Raw genomic sequence first — 25,643 nt, 5'->3', positions numbered from 1 at the left:
ATATTCTCTAGATAGAAAATATTATAATAATTAGAGAGTAGCGATTCCTTGGAGTAACTAAGTAGCTAGAATTGACAAGGACTGAGCTGGAATAAGTTATGTAAATCAAATTTTCAGCGTGGACGCATACACACAAACTATAATGATATTTAACAATCTTCCAAGATCAAATCCTAGCTACAATCCGAAAATTTGTCCCTGAGGGCGGACAACGATACCAAAAGGGTTGCACTTCAAGTTCATTAATTTGTGCGAAGATAGCGAAGCTTTTCTTTGTTTCAATAGTTTTTTTTTAGATCACCTTCGTATCGTCTTGGCGATACTAATCCCCAAACTTCAGTGCTAATCCCCTCTCTACTAACTTTACTTTCCCTATAATTTAAATATCTGAATGACATTAGATTTTGTTAGACATTTAAGAATAAACACTAGCGAGAAAAACACACAACGTTTCGATGACTCCATGTCATCATTCTCAAGTGAGAAGAGAATAAAAATGAATTGTTAATTTATACCGTACGAAGGTGGCAAACGTAAAAAGTTTAAAATATTTAAACTATTTAAATAAATAATTGCGCGTGTTGAGTTCATAAATGTAAACTATTAAATAAATAGTTTCGCGCGTATGGAATCCGATTGTTTGTTCAAAGAGGGCTTCATCTTCTTTATGAAAAGCATTTCATGAACTAAACAGTCCAGTTTCCCGGTGTACTTTTTAAGTACGTTGAAATGCTTGGTCAGGCCGCCGATGGTTTGTAGGCCGTGGTCGTTCTTTAGATGTTTGCCGATGACCGAATTACGGTGCTCATCAATACGTTGATGTAAATGCCGGCTGGTGTACCCGACGTACTCTGCATCACACAGATCACATTTATAATTATATACAACGCATTGTTGGCTACCTATAGGAGGTTTAGGCTCACGTACTCTGAGATCTTCACAGATTTTGCGACTCTTGAACACGGGATGAAGGGTGTGATCGATTTTGTTGCTTAGATCTGATAATTGCCTTTTCACTGCGTCAGCTGACTTTTGATCTTTAAAAGGCAAAACCACTCGGAGAACAGCATTTTCGTTGACGGATAATTGAGCTTGCACCCCAGGGTTTTCCGACCTAACTGAGGTGACAAAGTGAGAGATGGTGGAATTGATGAGGTGGTCGGGATACTTGAGGTTTGTAAACATCATCTTTAGATGATCACATTCAGATTTGAAGGACTCCCATGTGGACGACAGGCGGAATGCACGATTCAACATGGTCTTAAGTAGTGATTTCTTGTACCTTTTATCGACGTGGCTCTGGTGATGAAGCAATAGGCCTGTGTTTGTTGGTTTCCGATAAACACTAGTTTCTAGTTTACAGCCTTTCTTGAGCACTTTCATACCGACAAAAGGTAACTTGTTTCCAGATGCTAGCTCCATGGTGAAGTGTATGGACGGATGGCAGTTATTTAGCGTTGATAATAAATCTTCTGCCGCTGGTACACTTGTGACAGTAGCAAACGTGTCATCCACGTACCTTCTGTAAAATTCAGGGAGCTTGTTGTCTTTATCTAGTTTCTCTTCGATAGTACAGAGAAATGCGTTTGCCATAAGTGGGCCCAATGGAGAACCCATGGCCACACCGTCGGTCTGCTCGTAAAGATTGCCATCAAATTGGAATAGTTGATTCATAGTTGCAACTTCTAGAAGTTGAACCAGTTCAGGCTTTGTAATGCTGAGGTCGTGTGTAGTATTAAACCAGTTGTCAGCGAACGCCTTCTCAGCGATGATTTCGATCGTTTCTTGAAGCGGCACATTAGTGAATAGTGACGTGACGTCATAGGATACCAGAATGTCATTCTCGTCGATGATTAGGTTTTGAATCTCATCGGCGAAGGAGAAGGTATCTGATATTGTGTAGCGATTGCTTGACAGGGGCTTCAGTTTGTCATCAAGCCACTTGGCGAGGGCATAGTTGTAAGTGCCGGTGGCAGATAGGATAGGTCTCATCGATAGATTCTCTTTGTGTGTCTTAGGGAGTCCATAAAGATGGGCAAGGCGTGAGCCAGCCTGGCAAACACAGTCGGCAATCTGCTTTGGTAAGATCTTCCGTACAACAGATGCAAGGTGCTTTTCGTTCTCCAATAGAGGGTGGTAATGCTTTACTGGGCGGCCTCTCGTTTTTGGTCTCTGCAGGCTGACAGGTGTGAACTTCGATGTATCATTGATAGATGCCTGGCTCAGCAGGTTAATATAATCAGATTTGTTCATGATGACTACACCAGTACCTTTATCTGGCTTCGTGACGACGATGTTGTCAAGTCGTTTCAACTGCTTTATAGCCCTTTGAAGTGGTTTTGGCGGCTTCGGTGATTTGCACTCGATGTAATTAAGTGCAATAGAACGGAGGGTTGCGGCAGTTAACTCTTTCTTGTCATCAGCAAGTGTCCGCTCCAGTTTCCAGTAGAGTTTTTCAAAACTAGCTTTTATCTCGATGGCAGATATGCGTTGTGGAAGGGAGAATTTTAAACCTCGGGAGAGAACAAGCTTTTGGAAAAATGAGAGCTTGTGTGACGAGATGTTGTGGATGTGCTTGTCGACATCATGATCCATACACTTCACCATGGAGCTAGCATCTGGAAACAAGTTACCTTTTGTCGGTATGAAAGTGCTCAAGAAAGGCTGTAAATTAGAAACTAGTGTTTATCGGAAACCAACAAACACAGGCCTATTGCTTCATCACCAGAGCCACGTCGATAAAAGGTACAAGAAATCACTACTTAAGACCATGTTGAATCGTGCATTCCGCCTGTCGTCCACATGGGAGTCCTTCAAATCTGAATGTGATCATCTAAAGATGATGTTTACAAACCTCAAGTATCCCGACCACCTCATCAATTCCACCATCTCTCACTTTGTCACCTCAGTTAGGTCGGGAAACCCAGGAGTGCAAGCTCAATTATCCGTCAACGAAAATGCTGTTCTCCGAGTGGTTTTGCCTTTTAAAGATCAAAAGTCAGCTGACGCAGTGAAAAGGCAATTATCAGATCTAAGCAACAAAATCGATCACACCCTTCATCCCGTGTTCAAGAGTCGCAAAATCTGTGAAGATCTCAGAGTACGTGAGCCTAAACCTCCTATAGGTAGCCAACAATGCGTTTTATATAATTATAAATGTGATCTGTGTGATGCAGAGTACGTCGGGTACACCAGCCGGCATTTACATCAACGTATTGATGAGCACCGTAATTCGGTCATCGGCAAACATCTAAAGAACGACCACGGCCTACAAACCATCGGCGGCCTGACCAAGCATTTCAACGTACTTAAAAAGTACACCGGGAAACTGGACTGTTTAGTTCATGAAATGCTTTTCATAAAGAAGATGAAGCCCTCTTTGAACAAACAATCGGATTCCATACGCGCGAAACTATTTATTTAATAGTTTACATTTATGAACTCAACACGCGCAATTATTTATTTAAATAGTTTAAATATTTTAAACTTTTTACGTTTACCACCTTCGTACGGTATAAATTAACAATTCATTTTTATTCTCTTCTCACTTGAGAATGATGACATGGAGTCATCGAAACGTTGTGTGTTTTTCTCGCTAGTATTTATTCTTAAATATTTAAATATCTGTAGGATTTATCCCAGGACCCTGGAAAGCTTGGCACGGCTTAAGAAAATTCAGTCGATAGAAGTTGGGACAGTAAGTGCCGTGGAGCATATCAAGAAACTTCTTCACCAGTACCTCCTTGGCGTCAAACCAACCAAACTTTGTTCGTGCAGTGAAAACGTGTTACGTGAAAGCAAATTTATGAAGTCCCTTGCAGCTTCAACTACCTTAGTCGACGGGAGAATACAAGTAAAGATGCCCTGGAAAGAAGGAGGACCTCCCGAACGAAGTAACTACGACATTGCCCTAACAAGTGTTGTAGAGCGTTTTCAAGGCTTGATATTTCAAGCATTTTTAGGTTTGCCTTTTGTTTTATTAAGCCTCGCCTTTTCGCCCCTACGTGCTATTTTGATGAATCTACAGTTTTGATCATTTATTTTTAGTGTGTGCTTGAACTTGGCTCAGCACTTACCGTGCTAGACATTTTGATCCCTTGTTGTGGTTGAGGATAACTAGTTTGCTAGGTGGTCATGTTTGAGTTGGTAAAACTGACCTTGAGTCTTACCCACACTGAACATCCTGTTTTGGAAATTCCCACGGTTAGCTAACCCAAACATGTTTGTGATTTTTGTATTTAATTCTGGAGCACTCCTTGCAGAAAGTAGTGGAAAATAAGCAGTGGAACAAGAGAGAGAAAATTAGCTGTAGTAGAAGCAGCAGCTTAGGAGAATAAAGAAGAAAATTACAGAGTCTTGGTACCTTTCGTTAATTCGCCAAGCGAGTGGTAAAACCCCCACAACACAAGGATGTTTTCTGCGGAAAAGTCATTTCAGAAAAAAGGTTGCTCCAAAGTCGTCGACCAGGAAGTCCACAGGTTATTAGAGCAAAACTTTGTGACCAAGCTTCCACCCGAACAAATTGACCATGGTAAATCAGAATGGTATCTTCCACTACAAGCGGTGTTCACGCCAGAAAGGACGACAAAAGTTCTACTTGTCTTTGACTCTTCTTCAAAAGGTCACGATGGTTTGTCCCTTAACGACCATCTCAAGAAAGGCCCTAACCTCATCAATAGCCTCCTCAATGTACTAGCAGCATGGCGATGAGACGAAGTAGCATTCACAGGCGAGCGAAAAATGTTCAATCAAGTGTTGGTATATCTAGATGACCAAATCTATCATAGGTTTCTGTGGAGGAATAAGATAACTGATTCACCAACGGTACCAATGGCTCAGATTGAACTTTGGTGATAAACCAGCCCCTGACATAGCAACCAACGCTATCAATACTCTAGCAAAGTTATCGCAAGCTGAGTTCCCTGAAGCTAGAGAGGATATTCAAGAACATGTGTACGTAGATGATATTGGTGGGTCCAAAGAAACTACAGCGAAAGCAAAACAGATAAACAACGACATTGACACTATCCTCAAGAAAGGTTACTTCCATATCAAAGCTTGGCATTCTAATTCGACCAAAAGTTGAAACCAAGTCATGCAGTTGGGGTACCGCAAGTACATGGATTCTGTGATGGAGGCGAGAAAGCGTACGGTGCAGTCATTTTCCCCCGTTGGGAGTTAATGAAAGGAAGTTACAAATGCATTCCTGTCCCTATCAAGTCCTTTGTTGCCCCGTTGAAAAAGAAATCAGTTCCAATATTGGAGCTCATGGGTTGTCTAACACTCACGAGGATGTACGACACTTGCAGAACGTCACTAAAGTTCGCAAATATCCAAGATTGCAAAAGAATGTTCTGGGTGGACTCCTCTACCGTGTTGTCTTGGATAAAGACCCCATCACAAAAGTTTAAGCCCTTCGTAATCCCGCTGACACCCTCACAAGAGGAACCGAACCATCACGACTTACAGATTGGCTACATGGACCGTCTTTCCTCCAATTTCCCGAAGCCAGATGGCCCAGTTGTCGAGCTGAAAACCAAAGTATCCATGTAGAAGAGGATGAAGTCTTAAAGGAAATGAAAACCCCGGAGAAGGCTGACACTTCGCCGAAACAGGAAACAACCATCGTAGATGTTAACGCTGTAAAACACGAGGCATCCACAACAAAAGCTAACGCCAAATTAGCAGAGGATAACCCAGTTTTTCAGCAGTTACTGAAGTTCTGTTCAACATTTCCAAAGATACGGAGAACACTTGCATATGTTCACCGTTTCGCACAAAATGCTAGAAAGAAAAACACCAACACAGGCCCTATCACCGTTCGAGAATTGAAAGAGTCTGAGAATCAACTTTTCAAGTGGAGCCAACTACACTTAGATCCACGCATCATTGACAAGAAGTTGATTCCAAGTCTGGAGGAAGATGGTCAAATTGGAGCTCATGGACGACTCCAAGATGCCAGATCGTAGCCCCAAGAAATAAGAAACCCCATAATCCTACCACGCGTCCATCTAGTTGTCAAGCTGCTGCTGCGTCATCTGCGCATTAAGCGTGCACATTGTGGTTACAAGAGCTTAATTCATGAAGCCAGAAGAAAGTACTGGATCATAGGGCTCTGCAACATGGCCAAAGCTCTCACCGCAAAGGGCATCACCTGCAGGAAACTTCGCAAGAAACCGCTGGACCAGCTAATGGGGCAGATACCGACTTTACGAGTAGCAGCTGGTTTTCCTCCCTTTTCCAACACCGCTGTTGACATGTTTGGACCCATGCATATTAAAATCAATCGGAAGTCTCTGAAAGAAGCCCAGGTTGTAATATTCGCCTGCATGACAACAAGGGCAGTTCATTTAGAACTTGTTAATGACAAAACATCTGATGCTTTCCTTATGGCGTTCCGTCGTTTCGCGAGCTTGCGTGGTCACCCGAGCGTTTGTTGGTCGGACTGTGTTACAAACTTTGTTGGTACACAAGCTTACTTAAAGGAAGTTATGCGGAACATTCCGAAGATTCAAAGTGTTCTATCCGAGGATTTCTGTTGTGAATTCAAATGGAAATGGAATATACCTCACGCAAGCCATCAAAATGGTATCGTGGAAACCCTCATCAAAAATTTAACAAAATACACTGGCAAAATTAACACATTTCAAATACTGGTTTAACAACGAAGTGTCATTTCACGTCTCATCAGCAAAGGGGCAAGCTCTAACTAGTCGCAAAATCTATCCAAACTCACCGAATAAGGTCACAAAGTATGAGTTGGACAAATTTTTCGAATGGCACCGCGTAGCTTAGCTGTCAAGCAAAAGTGAAACTGCACTGAATTAAATGTGGGATTTAACTTCTTAAGGAAATCTTTCCGCCCGGGTCAAGACACAAAATCACGCACTTAGCAGTTAAAAAAAATCATCGTAATGTGTTGTTTGTTTTCCTTCCATCTCGATTTCCTCTATTAAGAATACTTGTCGTTACTTTATGTATTCCAGTCCGAATTGGCAAGCTTAATATTACCCAAACTCTGAAGGATTGGAGCTGCAGCAGTGCTTGTTTACCCTCCCAGCATTTTCGATTGTCTCGTTGTACAAACATTGTATTTCCAAAAGCTTTCCAGGGATCGGGAACGGAGAGTACCTTTTGTAGAGGTTTGTTTTACGCAGTTCCTTATGGATGAAGAAACTGTTTTATATTAACCAATGAGGAACGTTCCAGCTGAATTTGGTCATGCAAAGTCAAAGAATACGCTTTCCCGATGACTTCCTTTTGTTGCTCCTTTGAATAGCATTAAGCTTCTTATTTCACTAGTAATCTCCAGTCTCATATCTTGAATTATGAGGTCGGTTTTTTTTTTCTTATTTTTTCCTTTCTTCGACAGCAATGGAACCATCTTTGATGCCAGCTGGCTTACCGCAAACTTCAAGGTCCGATCCCAGAAGCTAAGAGGAGCAATCCAGGACTAAAAAACTTGGGAAATGGAGATTACATTGCTTGGGACAGGAGCCACTAAAACGTTCCAAAAATGATAATCGCGTACTCAAAGTCAATAAACAAGAGTGTATGAAAACGCAAAACAAGCCTGTGATAATATTTATCGAATATAAATTTACTTTAGCGTAATCTCTAAAGCGCGTTAGCTTTGAAATTACAGGTTAACGTTAACGTGACGGTGAGTAATGGCGAGAAGTTCTCACGTGTCCACTCACCTTCAGCTGTCTGGGTTCAATCCGTTACTGCACGTGGCTTTAAGGTGTGTGCACGTGAGCCGGGCATTGGATCAAATGGAACAGGAGTCATCAACTGGTTGGCTTTTCAAGATCATCCCCAAATGACTCGTGGCAGCATCATTTTTGATGGAATATGGACAACGGAAACTAAGTGTGAAAAAGTTACCTACTTACAGGTTAGAATAAAGCTTGGGCTCGAGGTCAAAACCTTTAAACCGGGATTTTCTGTCCATTGCTCATTTGTTGTGTAATGTATTCTCATAATAATTTTAACAGGTTTTCATAATTAATTCAATGGGGAATCTACATTTTAAAATTTTGTTGGTAGATTGCAAAACTCAAACCCTGGTGATGAAAGAGAATGAACAGGAAATATTTCAGGTTTTATCCTCTCGAGTTGTAAAAGACAATTTGGCGAGTATTAATGCTAATCTTAGTGCCCTCACACATTTTCCAGCCGCGTACTTTCCTCTTGAACAAAGATTTATTTACTAAACATCACAAAGTGATGCTTATCAAACGCCGCAGAATTTTCCTGCAAGACCTTCCGTGTTTGTGTCAGCTAAATACAAACGTGACACAAAGCCAGATAACGCTATGTATGTTTGGTTGGAAAATGTGAATTCCAGAAGTTTCGAGGTGTGCATCTGGGAGTTCCTGCCCTGCGATGAAAAACATCAAGACACCACTTTGGTAAGAGATATTCTTACGATAATCCTAGTTTTCAGGAGTGGAAGCACAACCGTTAGTTTTTCCTACAACCTCATACTCCAACCGATGGAAACTTATGCTTTTTTTGTTACAGGACTGGTCCGCATTTGTTTGAAATGGCTCTGAATTCAATTTTACGCTGTCAGGAGAGGCAGATTTTCCAAACAGTAGTCCGCCAACAGCTGAGGACAATTATGGTTTCTGTCAAGTGAGTGTAATTTACTCTGATTTACTGTTTGTATAATAGAGGTTGTCGTATTACTAGAATTTTCCTGCAAATCAATTTTTTCCTTTTTATTTTTACAAGAAGTGAGGATTAACACAACCTTTTATGCCTCACATGTTGTCCTTGTGTCTGTGCATCATATGTACAATCCTCAAGTCAGCATGAAAACAACAACAACAACAACAACATTGACTTTATTTTTTTAAAATGAAAGAAATAAAGGCTTTTGTAGCCCGCAGTTAGCAAAGCTATTCTAGGCGGGCTACCTAAACAGACACTGTATAGGCTCTCACACACACACACGCACGCACACACACACGCAACAATGAAATAAATAAATAAATGAGCAAATAAAAATAAATAATAAATAATAGTAGTAATAATCATGTTAAAGGTTTTAACTGAGCCAGTCACACAAGGGAGTTTTTAACAGGTCAAAGAGAAAGCTAATCAGTTGAAATACAAATATAAGCTAGAAAGGTCAAGGTAGCGCAAGTCAACATTCATCTCCTCAATTTCAAGAATTTTCAAAAGCAAGTGAGTTAGCTCACGTTTAAAAGGTGCTTTCTTTAGCTTACGAATTTCAGGGGAGATGCCATTCCATATTTTCGCACCAACTCTAGAAAAGGAAAACAACTGATGATTTTTTCTCGCCTGTTTTATATAAAATCTTCCAGCTACTGAGAAACGAGTAGAGTAGGAATGAACCTACTCTACTCGTGTAGAAAAGCCTCGTCTCACCGAAAAATAACATCATATCAGCCTGGGTTCAAGTAAATGAGCAGTTTACTTCGATGTTTATATGTCTTTTTGTTTTGCTGTTGTTTTACTATTTCTCACTTTTCGGTCCTCTTCCTAGGAAGTTAGCCTCACATCCATGAGAATTTGCGTCAAAGACTTGATTGGAACAGAAGTAAACACGACTCTCCTTCAGTTAGTTACGTCGAGATTGGAGGTTTGTTTTCAGCCTAAAAATGTTCGTGCAATCATTTTATGAAGTGATTTTGGTCACTTTCGTTTACTCCAATGTAACTATCATTTTTCTTTGCATTCATAAACCTCAATCCTTGCCTAGACGTGTTTTTCCGATCATTTGGAGTCTGCAAAACCTACAGTACCCATGATGCTCTGTGTGTGTGTAACGACAACTGCCCTTCGTATCAAGATCCAGTCTGCACCGAAAATGGAACAACATATGACAACGAATGTCAGTACAAGTTGAGTTTCTGTAAGGGTATGGACAATAATACCTTGTATCATCCCGGAAGCTGTGAAGGTAAGCCATATTTCTCCAAGAAATAATTATTTCTGCTAGCAAGACACATGAACAAGATTACCAACCTCAGCTTTTTAATTCTTTACAGGTTTTCCAATCATTCATGGTCGAGTTAAGTTTCTTCGAGTTCCTGATTGGTCAAATTCAAGCTGTAAAACAGTCGTATTCCCGTCATACCGCTTCTATCCGAACAAAGAAGTTCAATTACAGATCACTCTTAATCACATGACCCTAAATGACTCCAAGACAGTACACTATGCCATCACATCTTGGACCGAAAAAGTCAATACTCAAAATTTTACAGTTTATGCAATGCAATCTGGGAGAAAAGGAAACAACGTCAATCCTTTCGCTACCGTTGATTGCATGGCGTACCAAGGAGCACCACCCGAGGGAATGGCGGGAAGAGTCAAGATGACAAAGTAGTGGTCGGGAACGAATTGTGCAGGCGTGACCTTTTCAAAGGCAGGATATCTTTTAACTATTTATCACTATGGCAATTAATTTTGGTAAACAGACGCAACACCACTTCTAGGGAAAAAATAATACTCTGATAGTATGAAAGAAAAAGAAACAAATTGTCGGTGAGAATTGAAAACAGGTTCAGAGTTGTAACTTGCTAAACTTTGAATTTAGTTTGATACTTGTCTCTATTGGAAATTTAGCGTGGTCAAGATTCATTGCCTAACATCACTTCAGATCAAACATGAATACAAAATTAATGCAAAAACGCACTAAGATCACTGCATGGCATATCTTTACATATGTTTAGAGCAAGTTTAAGGCTTCACCTGATGTTCTCGTGACGTCCAATCACCAAAGACGTGGAAAGGAACACGACGCTGCGTTGATCTGGGTGGAAACTTGGCACCAGTTCATATCAGTATTTCTACATGGATTGAGGAAATAAGCTCAGATCGGATTGAAAATTTGCTTGATCGACACAGATTACCAAACTATTAGCAATCTATTTTTACCCTTAATTTTTCACGTTTTGAATTTTCCTCACTCAGGATGATTGTTGCATTTACTTTAATTAAGAAATTTTGACTGTTTGCAGAACATTAATGTATCTGGATTCAGAGTTTGCGTCAAGGAACTGTACGAGATCAGATACGATCCTGTTTCAGTGAGTTATGCGTTCCTAACAGGTGAGTTATTATGCCAAATACTTACAAACTTTGAGCGACAGAGAAGATGAAGCATGTTCAAGAGGAATAAGACATCCACATTTTGCGATTACATTTTCATACAATTAAAATGTGTCACATGCAAAGACATAATAAATTTATTATACCGCTTTCAAGATTAAATAACATATTCACTTCCAAACATCTGTGCTTCCGGATGGAGCTACTTCAATGGATTCTGTTACTACACAAGTGATACCTGTGCAAACTGGAACACAGTTGTAAAAGAATGTAGTCAAGAAAACTCAGTTCTTGTTTATGTCAACAACGATGAAGAATATGTTTACATACAACATCGCCACAATGGAGAAAAATCCTGGCTGGGTTTCAATGACAGATCAACAGAGGGCGACTATTCCGCCGCTCCATGTTTTAGAAGTTAGGATCATTTTCCGCCAATCTACCGTTCTACCGTTCCACCGTTCCTGCTATAAGGGTCGTATTCTTTTCCGAGCCTTTCTTCCCAATACGCATGCGTGGCCGGGCTAGTTTCCAGGTGACGACGAAGGATAGCGTGTTTGCGTTGAAGGTTTGAAGGTTTGAAGGTTTGAATTGAAGGATTGCGTATTGGAAATGACGAGTATCATGTTCACATTGAATAATTGAATGTTTGGAAAAGGAGTTCGAATATTTGAGGTGATGAATAGGGTTACCAAATTGTACAACTGGATGTCTCCATAGTCGTACAGCAGATCTGACCTAAAAGATTAAGCGTTGGAATGGAAGAATTGCCGGTTTGAATTGAGGAGTAGAGCGTTTGAATTGTAGAACGATTGTTTCAAAATGAAGGATTGCGTGTTTCTGTGGACAAAAAGCCTGTTTGAACTGGCGAATAGTGTATTTGAATTGACGAGTAGCAGGTTTGCGGTAAAGAATTGCATATTGGAATAGAAGGATAGCATTTCTAATAGCGGAACTGTCTATTTTGAATTGCGAGATTGAAAATTTGAAATGCACAATAGCATGTTTGAATTAGACGACTGAATGTTTGGTTAGTAGAAAAACATTTTTAAAACGAAGGATTGCACGTTTGAATAGAAAAACAGCATGAGTGAGTCGAAGAAATATTGCTTTGAATTGAAACAATGGATGTTACAGTAAACAAATAGCGTATCTGAACTGTCAAACAAGAAGTTTGAATAAAAAGATAGCAAGTCAGACACGAGGTTTTGAATTTTGACACTAAAATCGCGCCATAACTTATCCGCTGGATGGCGTTATCCGACCTCTGAACTGGGCCCAGTTCGATTTATGCCTCGGAAGGGAGTATAAGCTCAGTGGTGTTGGGAGGTTAGACCTGTAAAGCTTAATCCGCATGTTATTTCGTCTCATCGATAGACTTAAACGAATGCCAAAATGATTTTAATTACTGTCACAAGCTGGCGGCTTGTACAAATGAACGCGGCTCGTACAAGTGCAAGTGTAAAGCTGGATACGTTGGAGATGGCTTAGACTGTTACTACAGCTACGCAGGTCACAGGCAGCCCAAGCTCACTACAAGAAAAGCGGACGTGACTCTTACCGTGTTGCGTAACGTTTTATATTTATAAAGGTTTGTATGGGATGTTATCGGTTTGCCTTAAAAGAGAGAAAAAAATGTCTTGTTTTGAAATAAAATGGGCTAACCTTATTGCCTTTTTGTTTTCTTTGTTGATTCCGAGCGTCTCAGGCCATTTTGAAGCGTTTTCGGCGAGTTAGCGCTATGTGGGTGTTCAACTGCTAAAAGAAAGACAAGGCCGGAAACCTATTTTAGAAGCGTCCGTCGCCCGAAGCGAATAATTCCGCCAAAAAATTACCACCAGTCTCGATTCCTCCAAAAAATCAAAGCAGAGATGTTGCAGTTCCATTTTCCATTCACTCGATTCACAATTCCACCCACAGATCTTTCACAAGCGATACTTTTATCTCCAGATCGATCGGCTTTCCAATTTCGAATTTGGCTGCTTGAAACGTTCGCGGCCCGCTCGCCGATCGCACAGTATGTTGGGTAACAAAAATAAGCCCGGCGAGGGTAGCCAGCGGCCTGCAGTCCAAAAACAAACCCGCTAGCTCCCCTGGTCCCCTCGAGAGGTTTTGTCAAGACCGCATTGTTTTGATCGACCAATCAATATCGAATGGAAATGTGTTTACTAATTTCAATTCTACTTTGCTTTGATGACATTGCTGTTTTGATCGTTGCTTTGATCTCGTGAATACAGGATGGATCGTCATTGTTGATCTCATCCTCGAATTCGAATTCGCCGAAGTCGTTATTTTTTTTTCGTTCCTGTTCTTTTTAGCGTGATGACTTCATCGCTGACATGGAAGGCATGGTAAGCTTTTAAAAATATAACTAACGAGGAAGACTAACTACGATACCTTCGAATTCTATCACGGATGCAATAAAATATTACGAATACATGTACAATATGAACATATTTTGTTGTAGGTTGCTGCGGAACTTTGAACACTGCGAGGGAGGTCTCTTTCGAGTCAACGACATAATTTCTGATGCAGAGCAAGTGAAAGAAAATTTTTCCCGCCCTCCTAACTCGACATTTTTCGGTCACTTAATAAAGCAAATATGGGGAAGCAGAGTAAACCTAGTAAAACGAGGCTCGCACAAACAGAGGCGGGTGAAGTACTATGAAAATCTGCAGCGAAAATCGCCCTGTAACACCAGTTTGGTTGACCTTGGCTACCCTCGCCGGGCTTATTTTTGTTACCCAACATACTGTGCGATCGGCGAACGGGCCGCGAACGTTTCAAGCAGCCAAATTCGAAATTGGAAAGCCGATCGATCTGGAGATAAAAGTATCGCTAGTGAAAGATCTGTGGGAGGAATTGTGAATCGAGTGAATGGAAAATGGAACTGCAACATCTCTGTTTTTATTTTCTGGAGGAATCGAGACTGGTGGTAATTTTTTGGCGGAATTATTCGCTTCGGGCGACGGACGCTTCTAAAATAGGTTTCCGGCCTTGTCTTTCTTTTAGCAGTTGAACACCCACATAGCGCTAACTCGCCGAAAACGCTTCAAAATGGCCTGAGACGCTCGGAATCAACAAAGTAAACGACAAGACAATAAGGTTAGCGCATTTTATTTCAAAACAAGACATTTTTTTCTCTCTTTTAAGGCAAACCGATAACATCCCATACAAACCTTTATAAATATAAAACGTTACGCAACACGGTAAGAGTCACGTCCGCTTTTCTAGTAGTGAGCTTGGGCTGCCTGTGCGCAGGTAAAATATGTTGAGTGCTCACTTGAAATAAATTCTAAGGCCCTACAGAAAAGCAAATCAATACAGAGACGCCATAGTCTTTACTAAAAAATCAATACAGAGATGCCTTAGCCTTTACTAAAACAGATATCGAATAAAGGCGTTTGTCATTTTGCTACAATGCCAAGCCGAAATTTAATTAGTTGCGTAAGGCTGACTGCAGTTAAAAACGTGAAGTTCATTGTGATATTTCTTCTCTTCTGCATTAAGGTTTGGGTCACTCAGCAATTATGGCCAACGCTGACAATTACCTTAGAACCCTGAGCAATTGGTTAAGCCCTGCTGTGCAGAGCCAGTCCACTTACTGGAAGCGCCATTGGCGAGCATCAGCGGATGGATGGCCTGCCTCTACCTTCCACTCACTGTGTGACAGCAAAGGGCCAACAGTGACCATTATCCGTGTGGGAAAATACATCTTTGGTGGATACACCAGCTCATCATAGAGTAAGGGAAAGATCGCCGAATAGATCAATCGCTTCATTTTATTTTTCCGCTTCTCTGAAATTTCTCTCCACCTTTTAACATTTGAGACTGTGCGTGGTTAATATTTCCTAAAAACACACAACGTATATTTGAGAATGAGAAACTCGAAGTAATTCCTCTGTAATAACTATAGATTTAGAGCAGTCCCTCCTTTTCGGCGAAGTTCGTCGAGCGAGTCATTAAAAAAATCAGAGATAGAAAATTGATGTCAGTGTGCCTTTCGGAACACTAGAATTGATGTCGATTTAAATCTTCCTTTAGATTCTTGTGAAACATTTCCAGCTGGCATGCATATTATCAAAGGGATAATTAATTTTTAAGACAAACTTTAGGGACTTGATCGGGAATAACTGCATCCCTCAATTATGCAAGAACTCCATCTATCACACGACCATGCTGTTGGATTTGATCCAGAACTGAAAAAGCCTTCCTGTGCCGCTTCGAACGGCCCTTTAGTAAAGAAAATATTTCACTGTCGACTTAAACTCATAAAGAAACAGGAATGAGAAAATAGAACGCGCTTTTCCCGAAAAATTCCTATGGACAGGCCTAGCTACTTTATATCAATATTGGTAGAACTGTGCTAAGGGTTAAAATGGTTATAATAGTTTAGAGTACTTGTGTTTTTATTTCCCTACATATAGCATCAAGTTGTTCATGGCTAAGCAGTTCGACAGCCTTTTTGTTCTCATTGGTTAACAAACCAGGCTGGGGACCAGTGAAACTGTCACAACCTGGACAAATTGATTCACATTCTTCATATACCACTTATGGCTGTTCAGATCGTAGACCTTCATTTGGTGGAACACACGGTATTTACATCGACAAATACGCCTAATCCAACAAACATTCTGCCTCAAACCTTGGATATACCTACAGTCCACCATCTGGCCACAGTTATGACAGCTCCTTCGCCCAATCATTTCTGGCAGGAAGTCACAATTTTCGTCCTGATGAGATTGAAATGTTTTATAAGACTAATTAAAACAAACGAGTCAAAGTATGCAACAAACTTTTTCAGTCAAGATTTCAATTCTACCGAATGCCAAGACGTACATTTTCTGTCTTGGTCGGTAAGCAGAAATTGTAAATCGGTTTTCTTTGCTATAGAACTGCGTCATCCAATTGTCCGGATAATATGATTTATAGTGAATAGAGTGCATTGACTGTTAAGGTTGCTCAATAAATGAGAACGATCTGTAACTTTGATTGATTACATCAAAATGGTCTTCAATTTAATGGTAATGTCACTTTTAAAGTTTTTCAAAATTTGCATGATTAATTACGTTTTCAAGAACTTTGGCGCTAGAACTCGATGTCATGTTCTGCACAAGGGTAACATAATTGTAAAGATGAGTCAATTCATACCGGACATCTTTTAAATTTTTGATAATTTTCTTATTCGCCTCATACAAAAATCCAGTTATACTTAACCGTACAAATGAACGCGGTAAAAACATTATATGAAACCTTATTATTCCTCGAGTACTTTTGCCCCGTGTCGCTTGCACGGTGTAACGGTGTATAGGTCCTTGTTCCCCGTTCTGTGTCCGTCACAACTCCATTTCTGCTGTTCCTTTTATTTATTTTCGTTCATCCTTTCCCTTTGCAGAATTCATAGCCTGGAAAAGGGACGCCGAAAAATTGGCAAGTAGTAGTAAAAGTGACTAAGCGGTCAAACTTCGGGCATTCACAAGAGAATCAATTTTGGTCAGCTGCAGAACAAGATCCCACCCAAAATATCAAACAAAAACAAAAGAGACAACCGCCGTCGATCAAAAAAAAAAAGAAAAAGAAAAAGAAAAATCTACGGCTTTTCTAACACAAAAAGATTTCATTGCAGGTATTGAAATGATCTACCACCTAGCAGGAGTATAATGACTGGCAGCCTCGAAGTCTGATCATGCGCAGACCGTTTAGTCCTCAAACGTGCTGTTCGTTATAACTTAAATGTCCCAATACCTGTTACAGTTGTGAATAACCAGTATATTTGCAGGGATTTCCACCAAACTCGTTAGAAATATAATATGCCCGGCCGTTCACAAAATTAGAACAAAAAGTTACAATATTTAGGAAAAGAAGAAAAGTAGACCGGAACAAAACAAGACTCTATAAAATTGTGACACGTCTTCAAAAGTGGTGACCCTTCCAAATTTGAGGAATCATATGGAAGTGGGTCGCGAACTTTTGAGCAGATTTTGCCGCCAATAGCAGTACGCTCCCAAGCTTGAATAAGAACCATCATACATCGGTTCAGTGTGATGGAAAAACATAAAAGTGGTAATAATGATGATAATACTTCAGGAACCAACAGGTATGGTTAAGGATGGAGAAATTTATCTCAGTTTTAAATGATGTACAACTAACCACATTCCTAAGTTTTTTCCACCTCTGAGTTCTCTGTCCCTCACCCTTGGGTTGAAGAGGGGAGGAGGTGGGAATTTCAACTCCAAGTCCCCTCAACCCGGGATTGAGGTATTGAGGGGGAGCGGGAAGAGGACAGATTCTGGGAATGAGGCTTCTCACAATACTGACCAAGCATACCACTGGATTCGAGACAGCTTTGCTATGTCCCATGTCTTAACAGCTCAAGGGCCCCATTGCACGAGGTGGTTACTAGTACACGTAGTTCCTTGCTTGACATCACCTTCTTGAGTCAGGAAACTGGGTCGAGGCTAGGAGGTACTTAGGCTTTACGTATCGACTAGTTCCTTGATCAAAGTGCTGCAAACAGTCTTTAGCCCAGTGGAGCTGAAATATCATCAGCCGATATAAAAGTTGACGACAACAACTCTATTTCCTCCTTTATCAAGTATTAAATAGAAACAAGAGATAAAACTCGCTAGATAGAAAATAATGATTAATTGTTATAGTTTAAGTTTAATGATAGTTTAACGATAGTTTTAGATATATTACAATAATACAAAAAATATGCACTGCCCACAGTTAGCAAAGGCTAGTCGTACAAACTATAATAATCTTATGTCGCGTGCAGGAATGACCAAGAGATGTCCGCTAACAAAGCATACATAAAAATTAGACTCCCGAGTACGATATAAGGCACGCAACAAAATGTAACAACAAGCAGTTACCTATTTCAACTATTATTAATTAGTTTTACACTGTCTAATCTACTTAGGTTAAAGATTAAGTTAAGCAGTTCGAAAAGCCGGCTTACAATCCTTCATGCCGTATCAGTATTCATCGTCTTGATCAACTGCGAATTCCACCTTCCACCGACTGAAGACCACAACGCTTGGCTTTCTTGATTCAGGGCATTTGTTCGTGTTCACAAACTCTTCCAGTGGACTTAACTATAATAACAATAACTTTATTTCTATAGCGGTATATACAAAAGCTCTATATCGTAGTGAATATTCATAGTGAACTCTATATTCTTTATCTTCTTACTTTCTTGGCTATCGTCTTTTCTTCTCTTTCTTCTCTCAGGATATCGCAAGGTCAAAAGGTCATAGCCTCGTCATATCAAGCTTCCACAAGTTCAGTCAGCCGGCCACGACGGTAAGCCCTCGGGCAAAAATCTCTTGTACTTCTCACAAGCCAGCTTTTATACATTTACTTTAGGTATCTAGAATTTTCAATTACTATTTACGACGCATTACAAGTTGTACTATTTTTGGAAACTGCTGAGTCACATGAAAGAAGTTTCTGGAATGTTACAGACTAACGCCAATTCTTGAAAAGTTTGGGATTGCGTGACAGATTCAGCGAAAACTATTCGATCCTTGTAACACTTCTAAGAAACGATTTGGAAATGATGAGACAAGAAATATAAGTGATAGAAATCGACGTTTCGGTGCATCTTGCGCCATTATCAAGGTTACATGATTAATGATAAAATGCGGTTTGTGAAGAGGCCAAGTTGAAGCGACTTTCCATAAAAGAGTGCCAAGCTAATTACATGAATACTTTTATTTTATAACATAGTTATCGCATCCTCTTCACATTTAGTTGACTCGAATAAGTATACTCTTCATTTGAAATTGGCAAAGATTCTTCATAATATCGGCACCCAATAGTCTCTGAGCAAGTTATAAACTTCATGGGCGAATTTACCATGATTTATCATTTCACTCCAACCACTGTATCTCGTGATTTGTTCGGACTTTGGGAAAAATATTTGGCAGGCTTGTAACTTGAACTAATACCAGTGTGTACACAGTATAGTTCCAAATTCTGGAGAGTACTATTTGGACTCAAATTTTGATATTGCTTGGATCTCATTTGGACACGTTCTTAAGCACGAAGGCGCGCTATAAAAGGGCGTTAGCTCCTCCCCCTAATTTTGAATTCACACAAAAAAATAAAGATGGCGGACGATGAGTAGAACCGCAACGAACACTTAGTATTTGTTATACTCGTCAAAAGTAATAAACATACCCAGAAACGGTCGAAAAATACCAGCAGAGTTATTTTTCTGTGAGTAGTTTTGTTTGGAGTACAATATTTCCCCGTTTCGTGTAAAAAACTTGCGTTGCTACAGTCAAATTCAAATCGCCCGCCATTTTGAGCCACCCCTACCCAACAGGCTATCCGTGGGGCTATCTTTGTCTATTGTGAGTCTTCATTTCACCGGTACAGTGGCAAGCAGTGTTCCTGTGAACTTAAGCGCCAATATGCGATATAATCGAGGCCGGATCGAGCAGTGATGCGAACGAAATAACCGTCACTTCGCTTTGAAGTTGTCTGAGAGAATTTCTCTTACTGAGAGACCTTTTGTTGAGGTTTTTCTACGATTCGACTCGAAAAATGGACAGCTTTCACCCTCCAGATAAAAAGAAACGAACAGAAATCAACAAACGTGCAAGTGCACGGGGAGATCCAGCGGAACGAAACCCACATTTCAGTCTGACAATTGAAGTCCAAAAGGTTCAGCAAAGTCGTTTGGAATCGAAGCCATCAAACAGAGGATAAGCAACGCAAAATCGGCTCTTGGTATAGATAGAAAGACCTCTACCACGCAAAATGATGATTTAATGGAAAGAATTCTCTCGTATTTTGAAATGATTTGTTCATCATCAGCTGTGGAAAGTAGCTCTTCATCGATCACCAAGACTGATGTGCTCGAATGGCCAAGAACTGCTCTCTCTCAACCCGTGCACGAAGAGGATCCGACTTTACATTCAATGCTGGTTTAAGATCTTGAATACACAGCAGTTCATTAACAAGGCAGTCAAATCTGTTCGTGCATTTCTTGATTACCTCGAAGCGTGTTAAGAAATTGTTCGGAACAGCAGTGTTAGGTTCTTTGGAATAATGGCTGTAAATAGATGACGCCTTTTGACGGTGTCGATCAACGCGCTTGTGAAGCGAGCAAAATGGAAGTCATCGTCTGAAAACTTCTCTAGGGACGTTATTAGGGAATAGATAAAAGAGAAATTCAAGCAGAGTTTAGCCTTGAAGTGTGAAGTCAACTCCATCTATGATGAGACTCGTCAAAATTGCAGTTTTGTGCGCTACACTTGTATTCTCCGTACAATGATTAGTCTTGGGGCAAGATATCACCAAGAAGTTATCACCACCCATACGCGCAAGATCTTACGCCTTATCAACAATCAGATGGACCTCTACGTGCATATCTTGAACATCTCATCCTACGAACTCTCGTTTTTCCAGAACCTTGTCCGTTGTCAGGGTTTGAATTTTGCCCTACGGCAACGTGTATCCCCAATAGAGGTGAAAACATCCTTCGAGAAAGCCTATTGGAGCCTCGAGCGCAGTCTCTCCGATGAGAAAATGAAATAACTGGCTGCCACTACACTTCGATCTGTTACTCTCAACTACATTGAACGGAAAGGCCCGCGTCCCCCAAAGGCACTCCTAGTAGCCATCGAAAAGTTAAAGAGACGCAATGACATTGTTATCACTAAACCGGACAAAGGGTCAGGTGTAGTCGTGATGGATAAGCAGGAATATCTGCGGTTGTTATCGGAGGCCTCTGTGAACGATACAAGCAAATTGACTCAGTCTGTCCTGCTAAGTTGGTGTCTAAGTTTAAAATTTACGGAATTGGGAATCCCTTGCTCTCATGGTTCTGCTCCTATCTTGTTAGAGGACAACAGAGAGTCTTTTTAAATGGAATTTGCTCTACCTGGTCAGAAGTAGAATCTGGGGTCCCGCAGGGGTCAATACTTGGACCGATGTTATTTTTATTATTTATTAGTGATATGCCAAACGCAGTATCTAGCGCAAAGATTGTAATGTTTACTGATGACTTAAAGTGCTATAAGATCATAGAGCAAGAGTCTGATTTTGTAAATTTGCAATAGTATTTAGATGCACTTTTATATTGGTCCTTGTGCAATGAAATGCATTTTCAACCTGCAAAATGCAAAAATGTGCGTATAGCTAGGAAACGTGTAAGCCCACCACGTACTTACAGTTTACATGGAATTGACCTGGAGGTGGTTAAATCTGAAAAGGATCTTGGGGTTATGATTGTCAAGGACACTCCTTGGAAGGAGCACATAGTTACGATTGTTGCTAAGGCAAATAGCTAGGATGTTGGGTTTCCTAAAGAGAAATTGCGCGGGTCTGGTCAATAGTAATGCTCTTCTGCGCCTTTACTGCTCATTGGTACGCTCCCATTTATGTTATTGCTCGCAAGTTTGGGCCCCTCGGCTGCTATAAATCAGTTAATCCTCATCGTGCAGGTACAGAGAAGAGCCACGCGTTTTATTGTAGATAGAAACACTGATCTGTGTTACAAAGATCGTCTGATAAAACTAAATTTACTTCCGCTAAGTTTTTGGTTAGAATATCTAGATTGAGTTTTCTTTTATAAGTCCTTGAAAGGAGATGTAATTTTTACACGACACTTTGATGAATATTTTTCCTTTCTAAGGGGGTGTTCTCGCCGAGCTAGCTGTGAACTTTATCTTAGAACAAACAGAACTCGCACCTCACTTTTCCGGGATTTTTTCTTCAACAGAATTACCATTTTGTGGAATAGTATTCCTGATGGCATTAAGTTAGCTACTTCCCTGGACTCCTTTAAGCGCAAGTTCAAATCTTTTTTCTTCTGGCGTCTGCAGTATGTTTTTGGAGAGGATGATATAATATTCGCTCATACAAGATTATTTGTCCAAAATGCAAAGAGTGAAGATAAGAAACGCATGTTCTTATTAAGATGCTTTTATCTAATCATATATATGTTTTGTTTTTCTTGGGTTTGTGGGGTTGTGTAAGGTGGTTAAACCTTTTAGGGGATGCTATATCCTTTTTTTCTAACACCTGGATATATTCTATATGTACAGATCTTGAAATAAATAAATAAATAAATAAATAATATAAATAAATTCTGTGCTATGCCCTTAGAGAGACCAAAAAGTAAAGGAAGACCACCTACGTATTACTGGTAGAGTCAACAGTGCACAGAATTTTATCATCGGTGATTGCTGACTCCATTCGACCCACAGAATCAAGACTGGCTCACTTATACGGGTTGCCCAAGACCCACAAGAGGCAATTGGCAATGCGTCCTATATTATCTGCTAGGGGCACTTACAACTACTTACTAAATGGCTTGATGCTATGCTTAGGCCTTTGTCAGTAAACGAACATATCATCACTGATATCTCTGGCTTCACAAATGAAATTCGTTGAGTTAAGATAAACCCGGGAGAAATCTTGGTCTCTTGTGACGTCTCAACGCTCTTCACAGACGTACCCTTAGACGAAAAAATTGACATCCTGGCACGCAAAGCTTTCGAGAACAACTGGTTCAACGACAGTTATGATCTAAACCTGACCAGTACTGATTTCGTTGATCTTCTACACGTTGCTACAAAAGGGGCAACTGTTTCAGTTCGACGGGGCCCTATACGAACAGACCAATGGAGTAGCTGCAGCTTTTAAATCGCGCGCCATGTGTTGAAACAAAGGTTTACGTTAAGCGGACAATCACAAGGCTACTCCTGCACTATCATAGCCATGTGGACAGCCGCTACAAGCATGGTCTGCTCGTCACCATGCTTGATCGCCCGCACCGGCTATCGTCATCCTGGAGTGACATTTCTCAGAAGAGTGAGGTATCCGAATCACCTTATTGATTTCGTCATCAACAGCTTTATCACCACGAGAGTCGTAATGGACCAGCCTAAACAGCATACTGATGACACCATCCTGATACTTATCCCCTATAAAGATCAGGATGCTACAGTGTCCGTCAAACGACAACTTAGAGATCTTAGCAGCAAGCTAAAAAAGACCATTCAACCCGTGTTTACTAGCGTCAAGCTTAAACGAGATCTAAGCCTGCGAAAGCCCAAGCCTAATATCGTAACCCAGCGATGCATTTTTTATTTATTCAAGTGTGACCTGTGCGATGCAGATTATGTTGGGTACACAAAGGGCCACCTTCACGAGCGCGTTGAGGGACACAGTCAAAGGCGTCATCTATCATGACAGGCATTCTTCCAAAGAACATAACACTGCTGTTCCGAACAGTTTCTTAACACGCTTCAATGTAATCAAGAAATGCACGAACAAATTTGACTGCCTTGTTAATGAAATGCTGTGTATTCAAGATCTTAAACCAGCATTGCATGTATAGTCGGATTCTCTTCGTGCTGAAGTGTTCATGTAATTAGCTTGGTTCTTTTTTATGCAAATTTGCTTCAACTTAGCCTCTTCACAAACCGCATTTTATGATTAATGATATAACCTTGATAATGGCGCAAGATGCACCGAAACGTCGGTTTCTATCACTTATATTTCTCGTCTCAACTATAATAATATTTAACAGTCTTCGAAGATTAAAAACCTAGCTGCAGTCCGAACACTTGTCCCTGAAAGCGGACAACGACATCAAAAGGGCTTTGTTACACGTTCGTTTATTTTGGTGAACTATAAATAACATTTTCTTTCCTTCAATAGTTTTTACAGATCACCTTCGTATCGTCTTGGAGATAGTCCCCAACCTTCAGCGCTAATCCCTTCTCAACTTGATTTTACTCGCATTCGCATTCATTTATTAGTTAATGAAATGCTGTGTATTCAAGATCTTAAACCAGCATTGCATGTATAGTCGGATTCTCTTCGTGCTGAAGTATTCATGTAATTAGCTTGGCACTTTTTTATGCAAATTTGCTTCAACTTAGCCTCTTCACAAACCGCATTTTATTATTAATTATGTAACGTACCGTCTTGGAGATAATCCCCAAACTTCAGCGCTAATCCCTTCTCAACTTGATTTTACTCGCATTCGCATTCATTTATTAGTTAATGAAATGCTGTGTATTCAAGATCTTAAACCAGCATTGCATGTATAGTCGGATTCTCTTCGTGCTGAAGTATTCATGTAATTAGCTTGGCTCTTTTTTATGCAAATTTGCTTCAACTTAGCCTCTTCACAAACCGCATTTTATTATTAATTATGTAACGTACCGTCTTGGAGATAATCCCCAAACTTCAGCGCTAATCCCTTCTCAACTTGATTTTACTCGCATTCGCATTCATTGATTAGTTAATGAAATGCTGTGTATTCAAGATCTTAAACCAGCATTGCATGTATAGTCGGATTCACTTCGTGCTGAAGTGTTCATGTAATTAGATTGGCTCTTTTTTATGCAAATTTGCTTCAACTTAGCCTCTTCACAAACCGCATTTTATGATTAATTATGTAACCTTGATAATGGCGCAAGATGCACCGAAACGTCGGTTTCTATCACTTATATTTCTCGTCTCAACTATAATATTTCACAGTCTTCGAGGATAAAACCCTAGCTGCAGTCCGAACACCTGTCCCTGAAAGCGGACAACGACATCAAAAGGGCTTTGTTACACGTTCGTTTATTTTGTGAACTAAAAATTATATTTTCTTTGCTTCAATAGTTTTTACAGATCACCTTCGTATCGTCTTGGAGATAATCCCAAACTTCAGCGCTAATCCCTTCTCAACTTGATTTTACTCGCATTCGCATTCATTTATTAGCCCTATTTCAAGAGGTTACAGTAGAGATTGCTATAGATTACAAAGTCAGAATATATAAGAACAGTAAATTACATTAATTATCCAAAGTAAAATGTGCACAGTGACCAAAGGAACGTAAGCTTTCGAGTTGGCCGCTGTCACGTGTAATTAACTGGTGTATCTTAACATTTACACAAAACTTACTTTACTTTAATTTTATATAATTCTAGATAAATTAAATGTCTAAAGGATTTTTTCTAAGACCGTTGGAAGTTTGGCACACATTGTTGTGAGATGGTTATGGTGAACTCAGCAAAATGTAGAGACAATTGAATAAAATACAACACTTCGTTGGTAACTTCCTCAGTAACTCCCTCAGGAAACTTTTTACCTCTAGGATTATAGTTTTGTAATAAACAAGCAAAATTGCTGAGCTCTATTCTTGTTTGATCAAATAGCAGTCTTTTACCGTGCAAGTGAATGTTAATGCTTAACTGCTGCATCTGTTTAACGACTGCTGTGTGTTAAAGCAAAATAAGTCATTTTCAAATCTGCATTCTTTTCCAATTCTACAACTTCTAGACTGCTTTATGACCTTAAACAAAGATATCTTTGAAATTCCCTGAATTCGACCAAGCATCCAAATGAAGAGAATTCCTTTGTTGTCTGGGAAAATAACTGACATTCCCTATGTCAGCAAAACATGTCTTTCCGATTAATTGTCAGCTTTTAAACGAGGAAAAAGTTCTGTCCCCAAAAAAAGCCTTAAATTTCTCCCCCCTTTCAACCCAAGGGGGTACAAATCGTTATTTTATCTATAATTAACAACAGGAGGATGAAA

The 25,643-nt window shown here is 40.1% G+C and overlaps 3 protein-coding genes across 3 annotated transcripts; 2 read left to right on the top strand and 1 right to left on the bottom strand.

Annotated features, from left to right (window-relative positions):
* Nucleotides 1-393: 393 nt before the first annotated feature.
* On the bottom strand, nt 394-2,521 carry LOC148740518 (uncharacterized). The gene has a single exon (XM_088748584.1). It carries the CDS (start codon nt 2,251-2,253, stop codon nt 604-606), a length of 1,650 nt encoding a protein of 549 aa, XP_088604710.1. The 5' UTR covers nt 2,254-2,521; the 3' UTR covers nt 394-603.
* A 3,601-nt stretch (nt 2,522-6,122) lies between these two features.
* Nucleotides 6,123-6,662, top strand: LOC111343637 (uncharacterized). The gene has a single exon (XM_022950822.1). It carries the CDS (start codon nt 6,123-6,125, stop codon nt 6,660-6,662), a length of 540 nt encoding a protein of 179 aa, XP_022806557.1.
* Nucleotides 6,663-9,693: 3,031 nt separating this feature from the next.
* LOC148740517 (uncharacterized) lies at nt 9,694-10,393 on the top strand. The gene is made up of 2 exons (XM_088748594.1): nt 9,694-9,934; nt 10,023-10,393. The coding sequence occupies exons 1-2, from the start codon at nt 9,895-9,897 to the stop codon at nt 10,358-10,360; spliced, it is 378 nt and encodes a 125-aa protein (XP_088604720.1). The 5' UTR covers nt 9,694-9,894; the 3' UTR covers nt 10,361-10,393.
* The last annotated feature ends 15,250 nt before the right edge of the window (nt 10,394-25,643 follow it).

This window comes from Stylophora pistillata, chromosome 2 (assembly GCF_964205215.1).
Source record: "Stylophora pistillata chromosome 2, jaStyPist1.2, whole genome shotgun sequence".
Classification (NCBI taxonomy): Eukaryota; Metazoa; Cnidaria; class Anthozoa; order Scleractinia; family Pocilloporidae; genus Stylophora; species Stylophora pistillata.
The sequence above is the reverse complement of the archived record's forward strand: the minus strand, read 5'-3'. Positions and strand labels throughout refer to the sequence as shown.

Bases quoted from the DNA above. Each gene is read 5' to 3' on its own strand.
- LOC148740518 (XM_088748584.1), bottom strand. From the start codon at position 2,253: ATGAACAAATCTGATTATATTAACCTGCTGAGCCAGGCATCTATCAAT.
- LOC111343637 (XM_022950822.1), top strand. From the start codon at position 6,123: ATGGCCAAAGCTCTCACCGCAAAGGGCATCACCTGCAGGAAACTTCGC.
- LOC148740517 (XM_088748594.1), top strand. From the start codon at position 9,895: ATGGACAATAATACCTTGTATCATCCCGGAAGCTGTGAAG. The intron at 9,935-10,022 runs GTAAGCCATATT...AATTCTTTACAG, and splicing joins TCATCCCGGAAGCTGTGAAG to GTTTTCCAATCATTCATGGT.